General features: G+C 41.2%; 1 protein-coding gene across 15 annotated transcripts in view; it reads right to left on the reverse strand.

The window, feature by feature from the left end:
• Positions 1–7,256: 7,256 nt before the first annotated feature.
• Positions 7,257–24,232, reverse strand: part of foxp2 (forkhead box P2) — a 112,288-nt gene continuing 95,312 nt past the window's right edge. For 14 of the 15 annotated variants that reach the window (XM_067490165.1, XM_067490160.1, XM_067490161.1 and 11 more), the window contains one exon: positions 19,153–22,833. In XM_067490165.1, the coding sequence (XP_067346266.1) occupies positions 22,692–22,833 (142 nt within the window). In that variant the 3' untranslated portion in view covers positions 19,153–22,691. Of the gene's footprint in view, positions 10,369–12,375; positions 12,479–19,152; positions 22,834–24,232 lie in introns of those variants that run through there. The other variant, XM_067490168.1, reaches the window with a different exon arrangement.

A 24,232-nucleotide genomic window follows, 5' to 3' on the forward strand; every position in this document is an offset into this window, starting at 1 on the left:
CCAAACCTTAATAAGTCTATTACAATTTCTGTTATTGGAGTTTTAAGTATTGGTTAAGATGTTTAGGGTAAGTAAAAAAAGGGTGAGTTAGAGCTCCCTGTGGTCTAACTGACAGCAAAAAATTAAGCTGCTCGATAACGCATTTCTTTCTTTGATAATGTTTTTTGGCAATCAAAGCAATGCGTATTTGTACACACATAGCTCATTGCTCATTTGGTGCAGTGCTGTATTTGAGCCCAGCACCTGGTGAAGTTTCTCTTCACAAAGAAAGAATATGAGCAAACTGTGTAAGTCAGCTGCAGAGTTAGCCAACGTGAGTTAAAAGTTCGAAAAAACTATAAATATACAGCAAAATTACAATCTCAACGAGCTTTTTAGTGCCAACATCATCTGTTACTTTTTTCTATTTCAATTCATATATAATTCACTTTAAATAAATGGTATCTGAGACCCACGCTGTGTCCTCTGTGTAGTCAGTAGGATATTGTTAGTGCGGTGTCTTGCTGATTGCCATCATAGCCACTGAACCTTATTGGTAACACTATAAGTGAGATTTGAGCCTTGGTAACATGAGAGTGTGGAGGTGATTGATGTGAAATATGCCCTCCCTCATTGACTGGATGAACTCCATTTTCTGCTCCTAATGCAGAAATCACTCTGGGTCCCCGGCATAATGATTTACGATGAATCTGTGTCAATGTTGAACTCGGCAAACCCCACGTAATCCATCTTGCAGATATACCTACCTACCCCGCCCCACCTTGCCTGCTCTCACCCGCCCGTCCGCTGTCTTTGCGATGGGAAAGTAAGGAATGCAGCTCCCTCCGTCTATAAGTGTTGAATCTATTACAGGGCTGATGTGTAATCACAGTGGACCTCTGTGCCCCCTCTGACTGTAATTACCTAGATACAGATACTCCCTCACTCCATTCACTCCAACTGCTCAAAGCCCAGAACTCTCTTAACCAGCATGCAATGCTCACAGTCTGGCTATCCGGGTGGCAATGTGGAGTTATTTTTGAGAGATGAGGCCTGTAAAGAAAAATCACGGATAGAATTGCATTTAAGTAATGAGATTTTGACCTTGCCGTGTGTAATGGGCACAGTGTACCCCAAAGATTGAATAGTGAAGAGAGCAATTCAAAGCCTGTATCTCAAAAGACTGACTGCAAGGTCCCCCCCCCCCACACATATGGAAATCTTCAGAGGACAGTACACGCTACATGACTGCACCGTGAAATCAACCCCCGTTGTCTGTCTTTGTCTCTCTTTCATGGTGACACTGCTGTTGCTGCTGACAAACATTATCTTGTGTGTGATCATGTGAGAAGTGTCATCCCGACTCCCCCCCCCTCTCCTTCGAAAAAAGTCAAAGTGGAGCCGACTGTGTAGACACAGTAGGCTGTCACACTGTGTCACACTGTGTCAAGCGTCGGTGTCAGTGTTGCATCTGTTGCATCTGTCTCAGAAGACGCTAGGAAACGTCTCTCTGTTGACTTCATCTGTTTGTTTGGCAGCCTGCCTGATTGCTGGAGTGTGTAGTGGCGAACAGCAGCACACGCTGCCGACAAGCGCGATCCTGCTTTGCTTGGGAAGGAGGGAATCGGAAATCACATCCGCATCTGAGTGTCTGGTGTTCCCTGGTACACACACAAACGTTTTGTAAATGAATACTGTAAAGAGTTGGGGTCCAAAAGTAAATTACCAACTACTTTTTTTTTGCAAGAAATATATTTTAAAACTTATCTTACTGGGGAGAGGTAGTCCTGAATCCTCCTGTGAAGTCATACTCAGTGAACAGCACCAGCAGCGTTGCAGAGACATTGGCTCAGACGTTTTTTAGTATGGCTTGCCCTTTTAGCCAATCAAAGAATTTCAACAATTTCTGCTAGATTAGTAAGTGTGGCAGCATTCTTGTTTATTGTAATTTGATAATGACTAAAAAGTGAAGAGCATGGTGGCGTTTAGTAGTACTTTTGTACCGAACTTCTTCCTATTTTTAAAATAAAACCAAGCAAGACCATGTGCAGGTTCCACATGTGACAAGAGACTGATACAGAGCTTCTCATCTAACTTTGGAAAAAAGTGAATGAGCCTATTTCCCCACTACTGTATTTCTTTAAGACCCTGATAGTTGCATGATCATTGAGAGCAATACACGTATGTTATGGCTGGTTCACCTGTATCATTAGCTGTGAGGGTGCCCTCTACTGAACCTCTTCCTAACCACATTTGTTTTTAGAGTAAAGTGTAAAACTTTGGTAGAAACTGGGCCGAACTGGAGAAAATGGCTGTAGGACAGAACATCTGTAATTATCCCTAATGAGCCTATTCCTCAGCAGACCGCGATTCTAATAGACATGCAAAAGTTGGCCCACATTGGCCTCTCTGTCCACTTTAATGGCTAGGCGAAAAAGTTGAGGTGTCGCTTTGAACAGCGAACACCACCACCTGTACCTGATCAAATCTTCAAAGATTTTACACACAACTCCATGCAGAATGAGTAGAAGTTAAAAGGTACGTTTTGTTTTTTTTTCAAGCTGACCGTAACACCAGCTGAACCTTGACACCCTCACATGATTAATGGCATTATGGTGAGCTCTTTTTTTCCAAGTAAAGGATTGTTTGAGGCTGTCTGATCAAAACATTCAAGCTTTTATTGGTCCAGCTGTCGAAGAAAGCCCACTTTACGTTTGTCAGTCTGAACCATTATGTCTGGATGGAGGTTTGAGATGAATAGGGCATGAATTTGTGAGCTCATTAAAGAAACATCTCTCTATAATCAGAAGGAGGCCTATTACTGCAGCTGATTATTTTTTCAATGCAAACAAACAACTTATTTCTTAAGGGACAAGGATGCTGGTAGTTGAATGATTGCTGACTTTCTGCTTGTATAGCTGGACATCTGGACTCCAAGTTTGGAGTGAGAGGAGCACACATAATCAGTTGCACATTCACACAAGAGCACCAGGCCTCATAAATATGTATCCCTGGAATAAATAAAAAGAACAGTATGTGATTGACGATTAATACCGATGTTAAAAACGAGAGCCCGCTCAGCGGGTTTTTTTAAAGTAACGTGGGCCAGGCAGTGCAAAATCTATATGTTAAAATGATGCCTCTGCCACAGTTTTACATCACATTCAAAACTTGCTCCTGGGAAACTATATCAAAACTAGATCAAAGTTGACACCCATCTGTGATTAGTTTAACTTTATTGACAATCATCCAAAAGCAGAGAGACAGCAACTGTGTTTGATCCATCATTCAGGCTCTGCCCATATGCTGGTGTTTTGATGCTACATGGAAACCAAAGAAAGGTGGAATCTGGATTAAAATTTAAGAGGCACATAAATCCTCACACACTGACACACTGCTTATTAGCCTCCTCTTCATTTCTTTCGCACCATAATAAATGAAACAAACACATTTCCATGGTGACATTTTACACTGTGGGAGTGGGTCACAATATGCTACTTTACATTACATACATGCCACTCAGGCTTCCAAAGGCGTGGATCATATTGTGACAAGTTATGCATTGTTAAATGATACCTTCATGACAGAGGCTCCTTGCAGCTGCTTATGTGATGTCAACTCGCGTGCACCCACTTTGTGAGGAAACTCACAATTTCACAAAAACTGAAATTGTGAGTTAGGAGTAGCAGCTTTTCTGCTGTTTCTGTGTGTATTTCCAACCCAAAGTCTAAAGAGCAAATCATTTTATACACTTAAAGGTTAAGTTTTACTCCAAAGTTATCTGTCATCTTTGTCCTTCGCTGCCTTTGTTGTCCAACATGCAATGTTAATCAAAAATGTTAGACTGTTTGGATTTCTATGATCCTTCACAGATTTGTGCTTGGCATAAACCATAAGCCAAACTAAAGCAGCACTGGCTAAAATCACAGTGGGATTCTTCTTTGTTAAGTTGTGATGCCTCGTAGCCTGCCTGTCGTGCTTTGAGCTCTCTCACATGGTGCCGGCATGTACCCCCGAGTCCTTTTAGAGAGCCCCGCACCCCCTCCCCCGTGGGTTGAGGGAAATGAAACTTCACCGAAACACACAAAGGATGCACAAACAAAACACAAATATTCTCCCATATTCATGCAATAACTCTCTTTTCCTCTTTCAGACACAAACATGCACACACGCATGCACGCACACACTTCCACAGTCCACAAACATACCTATTCCTTGATTAATTGGATGCCCTGCCTAAGCTTCCTAGATTAGGCTTTGACATAGGTTATAATTAAATAAGACAAATTCAGGAAGTGTATGAAATCTCTCATTTCCTGAACAGAAATGTGAGTTTTAATTTACCTCATGCTGAGATGAGCTGTGGTTACCTGCAGAGAGCCAATTCACTGCGCATCGCGGCGCATGATGTCTGGCTTGGACAGAATGCATCGTTAAAATAAACCCCCAATGCCAATTTATGGAACAGCGGTCAAATATTTATCCAGTTGATGAGCTGGGCTGTGTGTTCCTCCCTGACAATAATTAAAGACAAACCCTAGTTAAAGGTGAGCAGCAGCCATGACATCACTGCACAGCGGTGCTCAGATGGACTTGCTTGAATAGTGAGCTTTAGTGGACAATGAAGAAATTGCTGTTAGTTGTTATTTTTCCTCTCTTGACTGAGGCGTGACAAGCAAAATGAAAAGTGAATGTGCAATGTAACTTTGCTTGTTTTTCCTGTTAGTGTGTGCTAATGCATGCTGGGTAAACATGTTAAATGTCAGCATAAAGGCTTAACCCAACTAACTTAACCTCCTCAACAGCTGTGGCGAGAATCTGGAAAACTGAAACAAATGAATTTGTCTGGCCGATCTGAACCTTTCACCTTCACCTAAGCACAACACACCTCCGCTCAACATGACGCAGTGGAATCTTACTCTAATTCTCCCATCTGGAAAAATCGGTATATTCCCTATGTGCCACTGCACTCATACGATAGACTTCAGATGTGTGTGAAGATTTGAGAATTGAGCGTCAATGCCCTGAATCCCTATACGCTGCTACCTCCTCAGTGGAGCCTATTGAGATGTAGGCATGAATGGGTATGAATGGAGTTCTGGGTTATGTGCTATGGGAAGGGCCTGTTGTGAAAGCTGGGGGTTTTCAGGCAGGGATCACAGCCTGAGGTGCTGTTTGTGTCCACTGAACAGTTCTCAGCACCCTGGGATAACAATGAGAGCAGAGCAGTTCTGAAAAATCAATAAACTGCTGGGGCTTTTCGTGGTCTTCTTCATAGAGAAATAACATCATGCCAGAGTCTATCCATGTCTCTTTTTTCTTTTCTTTTCTTTCTCTTCAGCTTTAGTTTTTTATATAAACAAACATAGGAAATACGACACATCTAATCCATGGACTTCATGTAATACGAAAAAAAGGGGGATTTTGTAAATCTCCCATCAAAGTTGTCTAATTATGTTAATCAAGAATTCTCCAAATGTCAGCATTGCTGGGGAGGATGAGATTTCAGGAGAGAGTACGGTAAATGATGAACCAACCAATCAGCTGTTGATAGTATGATAGCAATGACATTAATTAATTAAAGTTGGTCATACAATGGGGGCAGGCTTAAATCATGAATACACTTCAAAAGGGAAGACAGGAATTAATGTCAAGAATCAATTTGTTGCAAGATAAATATTTTCTTATGCTGCTTCAGCATAGATTTGTTTAAATGTATGTATTTATCTTCTTGCTGGTGAAAAAGAAATCTGCCATCCGTGGAAAGTGACACACTACAAGAGTAGCATGTATTAATCAGCAGCACTGGAAAAACTAAACTGGATAAAAGTTCCTCAAATGTTACGTCTGGGCCTACAATAAAAATAAGAGCTTTAAGTGTGATCTTTAAGTCACATGCTTACCTGGGATGGGGAAAAATCTGACATCAGCACAAAGATAGATTGCACAGAGATGTTCATTAACTTTATTGTACTAATTTAATCTTGTTGGAAGAGTAAAATTGCAAAATTCCAAGTATGAACTTGTTTGTCGACTTTGATAAATGACATTTAAATGTAAAACAGTAGGTGTTAGAGGCAGAGTTACATTCTGACAAAGTCATGTTGATTGCCGTGCCCTGTTTTCTGGCTTCGTGCTAAGTTAACTCACCCAGCTGCTGGGTTCATGTGTAGTGTACAGTCATCCTTCATTTTACTGTTAAACTTATTCACAAAAACGGCTATTTCCCTAAAAGCATTGTGCTCGAAATATATTTCCTTTTTCCACCATTAGTAAGCATTTATGAGATTATGCACTCACTTTAAGTCAACTAAAATAAATGTAAAGGGTCAAGAAAGTTTGGAAATATGAAAACCATGCAAAATGTATTCTTGAGTTAAAAAAAATAAATAAAAATCATACCACACAGTATAAAACACATGCTTTCAAGCTCCAGGATGAGTGGGGGTAACGTACAGTAGCAGACAAAAACAATCAACTTGTTTATTGTGTTTGAAATAATTACACATTCAACAGCAGGAGACTTTTTCCCTTTGATTCTCTAATTTGATACAGCATCGTCTCATCACTGTGCCGTAGGTTAGCCACACAGGGAGAAAACATTAATCTTACACTTCGTTCAAAACTCCAGGGGATCTTTGCTTAGTGTCACAGTCTCTGACTATTAAATTAATGTTGTTGTTTGTTTCATGCTGGAACAAATAGGATACACTTGATTAATTAGTTCTTTTGCCGAGCAGAAAATTGGACAATTTAAGTGATGCGCTATAGTAGCTGTATTAATAACATACCTGTTTGTGATACTGAGTAATAAAGAGCCAAGACTTTAAATATAGTGTTGTCACTTAATTCATATCAGTTTGATGAAGTGAACCATATTGAGCCTTGGAGCTTTTTATGATATATGATCATTCCAAAGACATAATTTGTTAAATATATTGCCAGGACACCCTTGTAATTCTTGATTACCGCATGTAATGCAGCTGATTATAGCTCTTACAGTGGCATTTAAAGTTTAATTGGATGAAAGCATCCAATTAAACTACCAAAAATGCAAATAAAATTAAGAAAGGTTTGAATTTGAAATCCTCAAACTAAGACTTGTTTGTCAGTGTTGATGGTCATTGATGTGTCATCCATTTTTTCAACGGGCTACAGACAGAACAAAACATTACACCCCATTTGCATGTCATTAGAAAAATGGAAAGCTACCCCCCCCCCCCCCCCCCCTTGTGGGTTAAAGCCCTTATAAATATATTTAAATATATAAATATCATGAATACATTAATTGATATTGCCCTTACAATTCGACCACTGAAACCACACCACAGCCCCACTGTGGAGCTGCTTTGTATCTCCTGGGAGGGGTCAGGTGTGCAGACAGTTCCATACGCACCTGGAAACACGCACGCACACACACATCCACATGCAAACAAAAAGTGTTACAACTTTTACGCACACTTCACTCAACCTTCCCCGACCTTCTAATAAACACATGCAGACAGCCCCACACTCCACCCTCTATAAAATAGTCACGCTAACGTCCTTCCTTGCCACCCACACTTCCCTGTCACATAATCCCAGCCCTCCTTCTAAATTTACAACACAGACTGTCTCTCTCTGTCTTTCTCTACTTTTCCCCCTTTCTCCCTGGCCTTTCTTTCTGTTTTCATGGATCAGCGGAGAGAGCAATTACATCAGCGTCGGTCTGGCGGCCTGGACATGAAGAGCTGTGCGGCTCTGGGCAAACACCTGGCCACGGTTAAAGGAGCAGAGAAGGAGCAGGAGTAGTAGCAGGCAGGAGGAGGAGGAGGAGAAGGAGGAGGAGAAGGAGGAGGAGATGCAGTTTAAACAGATGTGTTGCAGGTTCTTTGGGCTGTGGGGAGGTCTGGAAGCAGACGTGAATGTATGTTGGGGGGGTTGAGTTCTGACGGGGAGCAGTGAGGCACGAACGTGAGAAGCCACAAGATGTGTGTGCGCCTATTTGTAAATCATGTGTGAGTGTGGTTGAGTTGAGTCAGTGAAGCCCTAAAACAACCCCCTATCACAATCAGTTAACATTACAATCCTTCACAGCAGTCAAAACTCTGCACCACCTAAGTTTCAGGCTATCCAGTCAGCATGCGCCTGCTTTCTACTTATTGACAGAGTCACATCCATTTGCATTACAAAAGAAAAGTGTTTGAAAATATGCAGAAAACATGTCATCTCTGATATGGCTTAAAAAATGCTTCAAACATGCCCCAAAACACTAAAAAAACGGCACTAAAGCTCAAACGTAAAGAGGAAAATAGAATGTTAAACAGTTGCGGTGCTGCCGTTTTCTCTAATCTGTTGCTGAGGGATATTTAACTTTTTTGTGTGAAGTGAGAAGAAGGTAGAAAAAGTGTGCAAATGACATGAAACTGAAAAGATATAGAAGCAAAAAAAAATTGAGCGATAAAGAGAGAGAGAGAGAGAGAAAACGAAGAAGCGAGACGGGGAGTTGGGATACATGAGGATCTGCTCTTTGACCTCAGTCTAACCTCCGTGAGGCCTTAGACAGACATGTGGTTGCCATCTGGCCTGGCTTATCTTGCTATTATACCTGCTGATGTATTCTTAAATGTTACTTTGATTATGCTGCTATGGCTGATTTCGCTTTAGTTTTGTTCCTGGTTGAAGTTGGTGTAAACCTAAACCTTAAAATAGAGTAAATGCATTTTTATGTGTATTTAATTAAAATTTTAGAGGTTATTTAAATATAACATATCTGTATCTTTAAAATCTGAAGAGAAACCGGTATTAATACTACATTAAAAGTACATAAATTAACTTACATTCCACACTGTACACCGAGGTTGTAAAAAGACCAGAAAACTGGTCCTGATAGGCAATGGCACATGAGACACGGCTCAAATGCAAAATCACAAGACCTAGATATAAGAGGGTCAATGTTAAAATAATATTAGAAAAATGAGTGAACACGTGTATTCACAGGTGACTGGTTTGGTTATTGGGTAATGGAGCAACTAGAGGGCAGGTGAGGAACAGCGTTGAGCAATAACAGGAAGAGCAGCAATGATAAGCGGTGAAATTGTTCAGGAGGAGAAATGTTAAAGGAAGAACATTTTCAAATCAAACCATGGTAACTCAGTGCTCTAGAGATGTCTTCTTGTTGTACGATTTTGGGACAAAGGAACAAGAAGAGCACAAATGCAAACAGATTTCAGGGTTTATGGCACACTAAAAAAGAATTCTATACTTTTATGTGTTCATTTAGCTGATTATTTGAAATACAACTCCTTTACAAGTAAAACCATGCATTCATAAAATGTCATGTACTATACATGCGACTTTCATTTGACTGCAGCAGCTGTAGCCTGGACTGGAAATCTAGCCAATGCAATGCTCATGTTTGTTCCTTGTAGCTCAAACCCAACTCAGAGCCGCTTGTAGCAGATGAGTGTAAAGCCACAGCATGCTTCATACCCAATTAACAGTAAAATCAACCCAAACAGATTTCCAATTGATAAATCTTTAATGATACTAGGGATTTTACACAAATGCACACTTGACAGTGCTAAATTAAAGCAAATAGGAAGCTTGATTAAAAATTCCCTAGGCATGGTGGGGGAAGATAAATGTTTGAATAATTTATCAGATTTAATTGACACGACTGCGATGTTGTAAACAGAAATGTTTTGATGTTCATAATACATTTTGACATGATGAGATTTTGGGCCGGTTCCAAGGAAGAGAGCAGTGGAATCTCAGAGAGTGGGGAGAGATTCATAAAGGGGGAGAAACTCCACAAAGTGTAAGAGGCAGAGGAGGAAGAGGCGGGATGCAGGATGAGAGCAGCAAATGAACCTCTCGTACTCTCTATTTACATATTATTACAGATCGAGCTGCCTGTTCGAGCACTACTGGGTATTTTATCTTAACGAATTAAAAAACGAGTAAGACAGGAAAAGTGCTGAGCTATGATAGGCAGTGAAAGTGATCAGCAATGATACGAAAGCCTGGGAGCCAGCCTGAGGCTACAGGGCTTTGGTTCGACCCCAAGAATGTGACACAAAACAAGCATGTAAATACGGCGAGAGCTGAGAGAGAGGGAAAGGGAAAGATGAGGAATCAAGGGTTGGGGGGGGTGTTAGGCCAAGCACGTGTGTGTTTGTTGCAGCACTGCATGCAGAAATACAAGCAAGACAGATGGAACGAGAGAATGGTGGAAAGAATGTATCAGAAAGATCCTTGTCGTCTTCCAAAGGCTCGTGTCCCACTGGGAACCTTGCAGAGTTACATGGCCAAGCAGGTGCAGGGCCAATACTTGTCCGATAAGAAACTGATCTGCATGTGTCTGTCAGCTTTCCTGTCCATCCAGCCCCTGGTAAACATCCCGGTTATCTGCAAACAAACAGAGTTTACTAGTCAGTATGGATGAATACATCAAATGTTGATGGAATTGCCATGTTGGGCTCACTCGTGCTTCGAATGCACCTCCACCACGACACAGTGTCCACCCGAATACATGAATAGCCAACAAGGAGGCCTTTGCTGTTTGTAGGGGTAATGTTGACTGAATTTTTAAAGATGTTATTTTGATTTGGCACGACTGCTGTCTCTGTGGAGTTTCCAGGAAAAGGGGGGGGGGCAGCCAGAGGAAGAGACAGAAAATCGCCCATGGTTGTCCGTGTCTGGGGAAGGAGCAGGATAAACAGGAATGGAGGAAGCAAGAGAGGCTACAGACAAAAGATGAGGAGGGAACGGCCATATGCAACTGTAATGGGGAGAGAAAGTATAGAAAGCGTGAGGGTGGAGATACAGGAGCCAGCAGATAAACAGACCCCGAGATGACAGGCTCACAGTGACAATCCTACACATACAGCAAAGACATGAAAGCACCAACACATAAAGGCAGCCAGATGCAAAGATACGTTGTAGAATCAGATGTCAGCATTACAGACAGCAAAATAAAGTCACCTAGACGGCCTGCAGGTACCGTAAGTAAATGGCACCATTTGTTTTCTTTTTCCTTACGCCTTTAATTTATTCCCAACATTGACAATGAGAGTCAAAGCGAAAACCACAGCACGCCTGAACACTGTACCACACGTACGATGCATAAAGGAAGCTGGGAGCAAAGCTGACATTACAACACATGCGTTTATGTTGCCTGACAACGTAGCACTTCCACATCAAAGGAAGCTTCACCTTTTTGCAAAGGAAGCCAGGGCGAAATGAGCGGAGGCCCTCGCTTTATTAACTCCCAATCAATAAACATGCAGTCGGCGGCAAGGTAATCAGGAAACACTGGCAAATGGCCTGACAATGTATCAAAGCTGGTGCTCCGAGCCAACGGCACAAACCCTAACAAGCATTTTATTACCGGTAGGTGTTACTGACATTAGTCAAAAACCAAGAAAGATAAAATAGAATACGGAATGCAGCGTGGCTGGCTGAGAGGGACCCTCGGCTGAGAGTGTGCACCTCACGCATTTGATAGCCGCACGCCTCCTCTTTGATATGATAACAAAAATAAATTGTTTAAAAACATCAAACCAGACTCACCGTGACCGATGTGTGGTTTGGGTGGGGGGTGGGAGGGCATATAATCTTGCATGTCCACAAACATGGGGGTAATTCTGCCGCAGGATTTTTGTTAGAGTTGCAAGAAGTTAGATGATGCAGAGGTTTTGATAGAAATAAAACTACTCTGCCAAGAACGACTCATTTGTGTCAGTGTACACATCTAAATGTCTGTTGGTTTATTAAAAGTTACTGATCCATATAAATGCATTTAATGTTACAAAGGACATGCATCCAGAGTCCTAGTTAAGTGTAAGTGGCAAAATGCACTTTAAGTACTAATAGTAAAAGTATTTGTCATGGAAAAAAATACAAATGTCCTCATTAAAACTGAGGCATTTAGAGTAAAACCTCTTCGGTGGGATAAACAACACAAAGAAAATTACTGAAGTTAGCTGGTTAGCTTAACTTAACACAAGTAAAGACTGCTCTGTTCAAATGTAAAATTAAACTACCAGCACACGTAAAGTTACCTGGTTAATATATTACATACTGTTTTTTCAATCCGTGCAAACAATTATGCACATTTAGTGTATGTGAATGAGATTGATGATTGTTTCATCTCTCAGTAGAATAGCAAATAAGAACATTTCTCAACGGCTTCCTAAAAGTTTTTAATATTCTTAATAAGTGTTGCTTTCAAATACGTTTTAATGTAATTGAGTAAAAAGTCAAATTTTCAACATACACCATAACATAACAAAAAATCCTATTTACAATTACAGTAGTTACTGTAATGTGCATGTTAGTCTGGGACTTGCTGTATTGATTACATCAGTTCCACATATGTTAGAGGGAAACAGTTATAGTAAATTGCAAACTCACTCAACAGCTGGGGAGGCTGTGGCTCAGGAGGAAAAGAGGTCGTCCACCAATCACAGCCTCAGCGGTTTGCTCCCACCCTCCTCCTGTCCAAGTGTCATAGTGTCTGTAGAAAGACAATGGACATGAAGTTGTTTGGTGGTCAGACTAGCTTAGCATAGCTGCTGCTGCCGTCAGTGGTAGAAAAGTACTATCATTTATTAAAGCAGTTATAATTACAGTATCATTCTCCAAAATGAAATTAGAGTATCATACTCTAAACCACATTGCAGTACATTACTGGTAAAAGTAATTGTGGTAACCTAATGAACTTGCAACGAGTTACCACAAAAATTACAATAATAAAAACTCAGTGTCTACACTCAAATTCTAAGCCTACAGTACCTCGTCACATTTGTCTCCACAGCCACGCTCTAACTGTTGGGGATGTGGGTTCGAGGCTGCCCGGTCGCCCCAAGGAGCACACACAGGTGAGGAGCCAAGGTTGAAATGGGCTCCCCCCCTGTCAGCTAATTTGTTTGTTTCGTTCTGGGGCACGGTTGATATTAAACAAAGATCCTGAGAAGCGCGGCAGTGGGGAAGGAGGGATGGAGGGAGCCGGGGAAAGAGGGAGTCAGGGAGCAAGGGAGGGGAGGATGAGTTTACAAGCCTCAGGTACGGTGAATGGGCGAGTGAGAAGATGCAGAAAAGAAGCCAATGAGAGAGAGAGAGAGAGAGAGAGAGAGAGAGAGAGAAATCTCATCCAAATAATTTTCACCCCGTGGGCGCTAAAATGCAAATCACAGATCAAAGAGGTTTGGAATGGAAAATAGTGAGATTGGGAGAGAATATCATCAAGCTGAGGTTATATATGTATGTTCAGGATGTGAGAGAGACATGCTGGACCCAGGTAATGGAGATGACCTGTACATGAACACTGCCACTATCACTTTCCCAGCTGCCTTCTCCCAGGATTGTACAGTACACTGGGAACTAATTTAGTTTCTTCTTACAGTACCGTTCTTCTCTTTCTGTCTGTTTGTAAAGGCTTTTCATCAGCCAGCGAATGCGCAGTTTACACAAGCCACCTCTCACAGCAGCACTGAATTACATGTTGACACTGCACCGATGTTTGGCAGTGTCCTGTTTGCACCAGAAAACAGATTACTACGAGGGAGGCAAGTCAGAGAACAGAACAACAACCAGCGTTGCAATGTGTATCTAGCGAGAGTTTGCCACCTTTAAATGTTTGAAATATCCGTGTGGTGTTTGATTTAGTTTTACAAGACGTGGAGTGCAAATGGAATCATCCCAAAATGCACCTTGCTGAAACAAAATTAAAAATGTTAAGTCTAAATAGCAGTGTAGCTCACATCTGCCTCTGTATACACAGATGAATGAGAGAACACGCATTGGTTGGGAGGGGTGTGGGCACACACACACACACACACACACACACACACACACACACACACTCACACACAGAGGGCCGACCTATAGTTAGAAACAGAGAGGAAGTATGTGACTAGGAAAAGGTGAGGGTAGACTCAGTATGAGAATTCTCCACATTAATCCCTAATTAATGCCTGTCTCCCCATTAATGTGTAATTATTAATTGATGTCTGTCTCCTCCACCTGAAGCTGTCATAATGTTTCATGTTTCCCAGCATTAAATGTGACAGTGTTGGCTGGTGGCACATCGTTTTGCTGTCTGCTGCTGGGTTAAGCTGACAAACAAAAGCATTTTATATGTTCACCAAAACATATTCTTTCAAACAAATTAGGCAGCGCATTTCCCAACGCAGACAAAAAAAAATGATGTGTAATTCACAAAACGAGCAACTTGTTGATGATGTTTTGTCTCATGTTTTTTGTGTGACACGGTCCTACATAAACAGCATGAAATCAAAAAACAATTCCTACTCGTGGAATTTTTACTCGAACCTTTAGAGAGGCTAGATCCCCAGGCTGGGAACCACTGGCCTAAAGCACTTACAGTTATTAGCACAGTTACATGTCCCCTCACCTCTAATAACCTATGTTCTTAGAATTAAAACAAACTAATTTATGCTAAATAAAATAAAATAAAATCCATGGTATCCAGTGAAATTGTTTTGGGTTTTTTTCTTGAAAAGTGAATATTAATTTGTCCAAAGCCCCAGTGTTTCCTTCCCCGGAAAGGACAAGTATTCATCTTGCAGTTCTCTGGGTGCCATCTGCATCAGCACCAAAGCTGTCCACTGATGTGGATTAGCGCTTCGAAGCACTTTGACTTTCACTGCCACAGGAATCAAAAGACAGCTGCTTTTTCTGGTTGGTCAGCACAACCTGCACAGAGCCACATTCAGTCCTCTCAGTCTTCATCCAGCCTTCCTCAAAGACACTTACTACTTTCCTTTTGCTTTTCAATGTAAATCCTTAATCCGTCCATCTTGTCCTCTGTCTCTGTCCATCCATCCTTCCATCTTTTCTCACACTGAAACTCTCCATCCTCTTGCTATTGCCAGTAGTCCACATTTTTTGCACCCAGTCTCACCTGCTTTGTAATCCGATTACTTCCAGGCAGAATTAGTATGTTTATTTAATGCAGTTCTTTCCTCTTTTCTCCTCTCTGTCTTTTTATTCTTTTTAAATCTTGATGAGTGATGCAGGGAGGAACGGAGATAGGGTGGGGTTGCTCTTCTTGCATGTCTGGCGGATATGCCAGGGCCATGCTAATAAATGACAGCTGATTTATGTGTCTGTATTCTTTTATTTATAAAAAAATAGCAAGCGGGCTGATTTCTGATATTAATAATACAAGTGGATCCACTTTGATTAGGCTTCTGTGGAGAGCTGTGCATATTCAGCATTACAATTAAAGCCTCTGATGTGAAATAGGAATGACACGCTAATGAAGCGAGCTAGCGAGCCTGAACCGCGACTGTCCAACAGCATTACGGCCCATCTCGGATGAAGAGTAATTATACCAGGAACACTGAAATGTCATTAAAAATCTTCAGTAAGTGATTTAACCCACCATTCCTCACTAATACTAGATATTTCTTTTTTTTCCCCTTTACCACCCCCAACCCCCACATGATCAACTCAAGGTTTTCCTTATCTTTTTTGTGGTTTTTATAGTAAAATGTCTTTTTTTTCTACAAGAACCAAACTTCTCCTTCTCCTTCAGAAGTTCCACAAACAAAAAGGGCACCAGACTTCTAAAACACAAACATATTGAGATTTGACAAAGACATACAAGTGCATTGTCCTAATTTAATTGCAGAACTTGATGGTGCCGGTGGTGGTAGGTAATTGAAATCATTCCATTATAAATTCCATTATGAATTGGTGATTAAGGCCCGATGCGATTACCATGGATTAAATATGATAGTTGAGATTCTTTTTTTTCCCTACTCAACATCACCTCTCCATCCACCTGCACTTGATCCACCTCAAACACCTTGATTTATCACAACGAACATGTAAGTAATATGAGAGAGAGAGAGAGAGAGAGAGAGAGAGAGATATGATGTGGGGGGAAAAAGGGGGAAACGCAGACCATCTAAGCAAAGAGTGTGTTTGAGGGGTGTGTTGTTTCTAAGAGGATTTAGTTAATCTGATTCTACCCTTTCATTCTTGTTTAATGCGCTCGTTTTCACAGGAAGATTTACCAGCAGCCTAAAAGCTCTGTTGTTGTTGTTGTTAATGGCACAAAGCAAACAAATTATGAGCTGTATCATGTTGCCATATCATGTTCATTAGGGCTGTTGTCAAGTCTCTCCATGCTCGTGTGTGTGTGTCTGTGAGAGAGAGAAAGAGAGATGCAGCGAAAGAGAAGCTGATAGAATTTGTGTGTGTGGTAGATCATGCCACAGGCAAGAATTCATGAATATCAGCAGTTTCTCACCATTTTGTTGGGTTAATCCCTTGTTTCAGTTGGAGAAATAGGCATTTCTCTTGCATACATTACGCTGGTGCCTGCACATCACATCTGCACAAAGTGAAAAGTACCTTTACGTCAGCTTCCTCTGATGTAATGATGAGTGAAGTTTAATGTATCGAGGTCAGACAGTTTCTTTTTTGTCGATCTCAGCAGCTCCTTCAGCAGAGTGGAAACTCGTGTGGCAATGGGGCAGGCGAGTTTCGGAGTTTACTTTAAAACACCGTGAGCACTGTGACCACTGGAAAAAAACAACAGCGACGCAAGCACTAAAGGAGCCTAATCTCATGGGAGGTTTTGTTCAGATGTGACTAAAAATGTCATGACTGTAGGGATTTCACATCAAAGTGGGCAGAAACATGACTTACTTCCTGTAAAATAAAAAAGGAGCCCAACCCTTGACCACTGCTGATGATACAAACACATGGTCTTTCTCATCATTTATGTAGAGAACACAGCAACCCGCTTAGCACTGGCTGGATGGTTACTGGAGTTAGGTGGGACAGGGAATGAGCACACGAGTCCCCTTGCCCACTCCAGAACTGAGCGTCATGCCTCCGAGCTATGCAGTTATTTTTCCACTGCGTCCAATATCAACTTGAGAGCAATGCAAATTATTTAAGACACGCTTTTCAGGGCTCGCAATTATAATAATGATGATCTCAATTAGCGTTGCCATTGCCTCAGACTATTTAGCAGGCAATTTTGCAGCCTGGGGGCGAGGGTCTTCTAGGGAGCCGCCACGCATCATCAGGTCAGAAAGAAGTAGAGAGACAGACAGAGAGAGAGAGAGAGAGAGAGAGAGGAGAGCGAGAGTCGACAATTTTAATCAATAAACTGAGACTAGAGATATTTACCACCCAATCCCACAAAGGAATGGTTCATAAATGGACCTAATTGATCAGTGCTGAAGATGAAATGAATGATGCCAAGATGAACTGACTAATTCAGAAGTGTCAAAGAGGTTCACATACTCTTTGACATACTCTCTTCCTAAGTGCTACGCAACAATGCTGAAATGGGGACACCTTTGGACACCTGGCTCTGTCCAAAGGCACCGCTGGGTCTCACAAATTACCACGATAAGTTTGTTGGATCCATAGAAAAACTGAAATAAAAATAAAGAAGTCAATTTAACTTTATTTATATAGCGCCAATTTACAACAAAGTCATCTCAAGGCACTTTACAGAATAAAGTCAATATCAGTCCATTTTAACTTTTTCAGTCTAAGCTAAGTCTCCTGTACTGGCCTCTTTCAGGACATTGTCCCTTTTCCAGCCTCTCATGTAGCGCACTGCACTGCCACTGTACATTAGAGGGACTTCTTTCCCCCCACCATTCATGTGGAAAAGACTTGCACCACCAACTACCCTTTCTTTTATTCATCGCACTGTAAATAACTCCACTTTATGAAAAGCAGCCAGTGTGACTCATGGATACCTCTCTAACCACAACCCATTATTATTTCATGGCCTTTGAAAGAAGGGTCTATAGCAAACGCTCTCACACTTTAATGTCGGAGCTCCCTCTGATGTTGTGTAGTACACAGCAGCCCTTGTTGCACTCCGTATGCGATCCCACACTTGAATTCACAAACACTTCCAAGTGCATAAATAGCATGGAAGACGAGTGCCTTGCGAGCTAGCTAATGCTCTGGAACGACATTGCTGAGGAGATAACAGGGGCCTGACATGGCTGATGCCTGGGACTGTCATTGGGTTGGGGGGGGAGAGAAGTGTGTCTGTGTGCCTCTATTAAAAATTTTGTTTTCTGACCTCTCGCGGGACAAAAGATGGTACAGGGGAAAAAGAACATGCATCAGCGTTACAATAAAATGACCAGCGGACACAATCCAAAGGGTCCTACGATGTCACCGAGCACCCTTTGGAACGTGTCGAAGGCCCTCGGTGCACAGACGAGCTAATGGGCAACCTATTGGTCATGGTAGATTCAGTTTGAATCTCAATGAGGGTGTCAGTGTGGGGCTGCTCCATGACCGACAAGGTGTGGTAGGCCTGCTGGAGTTGATTTAGCCACACGGCGAGTCACAGTGTTTTACCAGTCAACATCCATCAGTCGAAAGGTTGAAAAGCGTGTTTTTTCTTCTTTTGAAACAACTGTCAAGGGGAAACTGTTGGCTTGGAGACAAGAGACGGATGGAAAATGGAAGCCGTCTGATGAAATTTCACATCTTTGTTTTCGATAACTGATCCAGAACCCCGATGGCAACAAGGAAGATCATGATCAACTGCTTTTGGCTCGTCCCTTCGGGCTCTTGATTGATTGAGCTTTCCTGTTGCAAGGTGGCCCTTGGTGAAATCGCGGGTCCGGATTCCAAGCCCTGTACCCCAACCCAATGCTCTACCACTGAGCCACCAGGCCACCTAGCAATAAGGCAGATATATACTGTAAATATATCTGCACACATATATTTACATTTGCATGACAACAGACTTAATAATGTGGTTTGTGCCAAAACAACTTGCTGTCTCTAGTCCAAAAGTGAAGCCTTTCAAGGTACACAGCAGTACTTGGTGTATACTGGGACACGCTTGTGGTACATAAAAGCAGTGGGATTGAATCATACAAAGTCTAAACCCATTACAGGTCCAGAGGGGTGGGCAATACAGTGCCTTGTCCCGCTCCTCTAAACAACGCTCTTGGTGCTGGAAGCTGGAAGAAAGACTTGTAACATGTACATTAAACTTTAATTGTTTTTTCCAACCCCTTCCTTTACATCTCTGAAGTAGCAGCTCCTGAAACGTTAAAAGTGTAATGCCAGCTAGATTTTCATGGCTGTGCCTTTGTAGAATAAAAGATATATGTGTAACATTGGGAGGAAAAAAAAATGCTCTCTGAAGCTGGAGGTAGAAAGTTGCTTTTCAAATTCCAAGTTTTGGTCCTTTATTTTATTCAGCAGTGAAATGCCATGAATACAGAAAATAATAACGTCTGTTACAATTCTCAACCATGACCTTCTAATGTCAGAGAACCTTTAACGTATGGACACAGTACACAGTAATGAAAAGTATCAAAAAAAGGAGCTGAATCTCATTCAAAAGGAGATGAAACAAACAAAAGAAAGTTTTCACCAATTACATAAACATATGTTTGCTACAGTCCCAATTTACTGTATACATAGGGGGATCATATTCCCAATTATTAGAGAAGGATAGCAGTAGAAAGGATACATGACTCAACTGCCAGACATAATGCTTCATAAAGTATGCACAGAGGTACAAGCAATAAATACACACATTAGGTTAAGCCTTACAGCTACGCAAAGCAGATGCAGAAAAAAGCAGGTTTGCTATTCTTAGCGAGCAATGAGAGAGAAACAGTAAAAATTCAGGTAAGTCAGAAAAGAAACACTGAGATTTTTTTTTCCTCTTAGAAAAAAGTCTGGTAAATTTATGGGTCCACCAACATTTTTTTTTTTTTACATAAGTATGCACAGTTATCAAAATACAGACAAACTTAACCCAGAAAATCCAGACAATCCTAAAATCTAGTGGAGGAGCAGATCGCAATTCTGGAGGTCTTTCTGGTATTATGTGCAAGCAACTATTTTAGACATTTTTTTACTTAATTTATACAAAACCCATGCAAATCTACAGGTAATATGCATTCTGTGGCTGACAGCTTTTATTCCTCCCAAAACAGTACATCTGAGGTAATGCACTCCTATGCATTGTACGTACATTTAGGCCATCGTCCCGATGATTTTTATTATATTCTTTTTATTAGTTCTTGTTTCCAGTCCACCAAATGATTTTTAGACATGCATTTTAAAAACACAATATTCCCTTACAGTTAATCTATACATTATCATTCTACAAATGTTTGAGGACAACCTATTACAATGCAAATCTTCCATATCTTGACGCAGGGAATGTAAACGTTGGTTTGAGCCACGTCCTTTGAGACAAGCGTAGCAAAGTCTAACAACTCTTGTGGCATTCTAGTAACTCGTGCAATCTGTCATAATTGTTCTGAATTTGTTGTGCAGAGGTAGAAGCTTTTCGAAAGCCTTTTTGGGTAAGTGGGAGAACCCTTTTTGTGAATGACACAGCGTCCTTCTTATTTGGTGTGATAAGATTATTAAGAACGTTGTCTTCAAGTCGTTTTGCTGACTCCAGCTAAGTATTGAAGGGATAAGCTTTGTTCCTGGGCCCAGTGCCCTCTTGACGTGGAACTGGCGTGTGTGCGCTTGGCCAACTTTTCAGTTTGGCACAACAGCATATGCTCAATGTGTTTCCACATGTTTTGGTCAAGGCAGACGCGTTGCTCATTACCGTGTGACACAAAGCCACTCGTCGGTTCTTTGACAGCATATGTTTCCCGCAGCTGAGAAAACGCTCTGAAATTGAACCGAAACAAGAACCTCGTCAGACCAAAAGCTTGGTCTGTGCATGTCTGCGTGTGTGTTCACGTGTATGTATGTTAGTGACTGACAGGTGTGTGGTGGTTTTAGCATTTCTTTATCCCATACAAGAGGAGGCAGAATTTTGTGTAACTTTGGTTTACTGAAAACAGAAATGACCATTAAAGCAACAACACTTTTCTAGATGACATTGGCTACAAGGGAATTGATGGGACATAGTCTCCGCAATAAAAATTTATCTTTTGTCTATTAGTATAAATACCATGTGTGTTATAAAAAGCTGGTCACCTATACAGACTACATCAGTGCCAACACTGGCTGTATCTATATAGTTCAGAAGCTATTAACCACACAGTGAGTATCTGATGACTAACGCAAATATCACCTAGAAAAGGTTACCTTTCACCTTTGATACCCTCTTCTGCAATGGCTATTATTATTTGCTTACATGGTAACCAAGCCACACCATTTCATGTCAACTTGAAATTATGACTTATTTGGCTTCACTAGATATTTTTCATGTTTGGTTAGCGATGTTTTCAGTTTCGGTTTCGGCACGGCTTGGAACAAAACCGCCACAGAAATAAGACGTGACATTATTTTGACAGTCCCACTTACATCACATATTCACCAGGATAGAAAATTTAAAAAAATTACGAATAATGAATTTTAATGTGTAATGCTTAACAAAAAGTGAAACAAAACAAAACAAAACAGAAACTTCACAACAACACAATGATTCTGCACTTTCTGCACCATTGAATACACAAATGTTTTGTTTTGGTCAAGATCCACTTTTACAGTTAGCTGCTCTCTACCAGTCAAATCACCAGAACGAAATGCCTGCAGTTCAAATATCACAACGCCTTTTATCTACAATACATCTGGCAGAAAATCTCTGAAGTGGACGCTCTGAGTTATCAAATTACATATGAAAATCAGCATTTATTTCCTCTCTCTCTTTCTCGTGATCATCTTTGTATAGGGCTAAATGAAACAATCCCAGAGGTTATTAAAAGGTAGTTTGTGGAACAAACGCTTCTCTTTGTACTAGTTTAAAGTCACAGAAGGCGAACCAAGAGTTTGGCGGCTTCTGTCTATAAGCTATTGGCCATTGCTAGTGTTGGCTTTGGTTTCTAGCTGTTGCCTGTGACTGCTTTCAGGTAGACAAAGCTTTAGAATGAGGAGGTAAGGAGAACAGCAAGAAGAAAATTATGCAGAAATGCATTTGTTTTGTAAATGGTGCTTTACACAAACTATTTTTCCCCAACTTGCTTTACTTTTTTTTTGTAATACTTTTAATCACAAACAGTTATTTGACTGGAGGCCAACTTCTTTTTCCGTTTTTTGGACAGTCTTGGTACCGCAGTTCTGATACTGGTGTGATTCGGGGATGGCATTTACAGTTGGTGGTGTCTAAAATCATATTTGGAAATTAACAATGGTAAAAACAAATAGCACAAAATAATATACTGGTTTTCATAATAATAGCAACATACAGGCAGTGACACAAATTTCTGAGACTACTCCTGTGCAAATGATAACAGAGCAACAACTTGAATTGAACCAGCAATTGTCCCTAGACATTAACAACTACTGTGGGTTGGATTATTCACAAACATAAAAAGTCTTCCTTTTTGGCAGTATACTGTATGAGGCCCCTAGCTTTCAACAGAACATGATTTGCTCATTTGTTTCATGTTTTTCCTCATCCGTAAGTCCATTGACCTTGTACTGTATGTGACCAAGCCATCTCTATGAAATAGGTCTCCAAGAGTTAATTTTTTCATCAGACATCTCATGCCTGTCATGTTTGGGGATCCCAAAGGGCTGCAACAAAGAGTTCCTTCGGACCAGTCACCATCCGGATGCATGCTCAATAAATAGTCCCAGTGGTGTGAGTGACAAAGAGAGTCAGCTGTGGCTGCTTGGACTGTGGAGTGGTTTCGAGTCTTGCAGGAGGTCTGTGTAAGAGAAACAGTGCGGCTGGGTGAAGGGATACGTTGACAAAAAAAAAAACTGTCTCCAAGTTACTCCAGGTCTTCTGATAAGTTCCCTTCCTCCAGCTCCCGGTCATCATCCAGCTCTGGACTGTGATTGGCTGTTGTCACCAGTGACATCGGACAGTCGTCGTCGTCCATGTTGAGTGGCTCCTCCTTCACGTGAATTGGCCTGCGACACAATCATATTGGCAAAGCATTTTAGGAATTTGTTCTTTTTGTGACCCGGCCCGTCTTTGACCAATAACTTAGACTTAAAAATGCCATGTGCAAAAATTTTGAGTGACTGTAAAACACATGAGAGTAAAACGTACCAGTGCACATTATTACAACTACAGAATGCACAAAAAAGAAGCTGCTTTCTGGTTCTTAATTCCCTTTGCGCACGAAATACACAATGTGGTGTTTTGCTAAATAAATATTTTGTGATATCAAAAAAAAAGCATATAACAGCCATTACAGGCATTATCTAGCGAGTGTAACAACCATGTTGTTTGCAAGACGTTAATTCAACATGATGCCTCACGTCTACTGTAAGTAAGCGCATGAAAATTGCATGAAAAACATGGCCCCTGTAAGGCCGATAAGCTGTGATGTTCCAGACATGTTTGGCATTTAAAAGTTTACTGATGACACCAGGTTGAAATACATGAAAAAGAAAAAAGGGAAAAAAAAACAGGCCACATGATAAATAATGGAGAATTCCTCATCCCTGAGCCCCCTGGAGCAAAGGCAGAGGAGAGGCTTTTTTATCTAGTTAATAGAAAGCGCAGCCACTCGTTAATATGCAGCGGCTGTGCATGTCGCTCCTCAAGAGGAAAAACCAGCAGCTAGGTTCTGCCATTAATCAACTTCAGCCCCGGCAGTTCGCTCGGACACCATGATACATGTTTTTAACTCTAAATGGATGAATATCTTTAGCCACTGTCAATAGGCGCTGGGCAGGAAGCAGCAGCAGCGCTGGGATCAGGACACTTTTCCTTTCAGAACAACAGTGAAGTGAGCGCAAAAAAAAAAAAGAAAAAAGTGTTGGGCGACTAACAAGAATAATAATGCTGTCACACACAAACAGGGTATAACATGATCCGGGGCCCTAGTCAGGGAAAGAGGTTTGTGCCATGATGATAAATCTGACAAAACCTAATTATTTTTGACACATCGGATGCATCAGAACCCCCCCCCCCAGCCTTTTAAGAGCGGACGGGGGGAGAAAGGGAGACTTATCAAGCAGTAGTACGTTAGGACATGTCTCATAGCCTCTCTCCTGGGCTGCCTTCATCAGTGGAAGAAGAGAGGGCGGGGGGGGGGGCTTTGAATTTGAAAAGAATTTTAAAAGGTACAGATGACTTTAATATTCACAGCCAAATACTGTAAATTAATATTCTGATATGGTGAGATATAGAGAAGAGGCTGATCTTAGCAGGATGCAAGTAGGACGATGAATATTTCTGTTTCTGCCGCTTGAATTTATGAATGTAGTGAGAGGGAAAAGAAAAACATGTTAGACAGATGTTACAGAAACAGCTACTTCCTCAATTCAGAGTCTACGGATAAGTTTTAGATTCTTTAAT

This window comes from Channa argus, chromosome 21 (assembly GCF_033026475.1).
Source record: "Channa argus isolate prfri chromosome 21, Channa argus male v1.0, whole genome shotgun sequence".
Taxonomy (NCBI): Eukaryota; Metazoa; Chordata; class Actinopteri; order Anabantiformes; family Channidae; genus Channa; species Channa argus.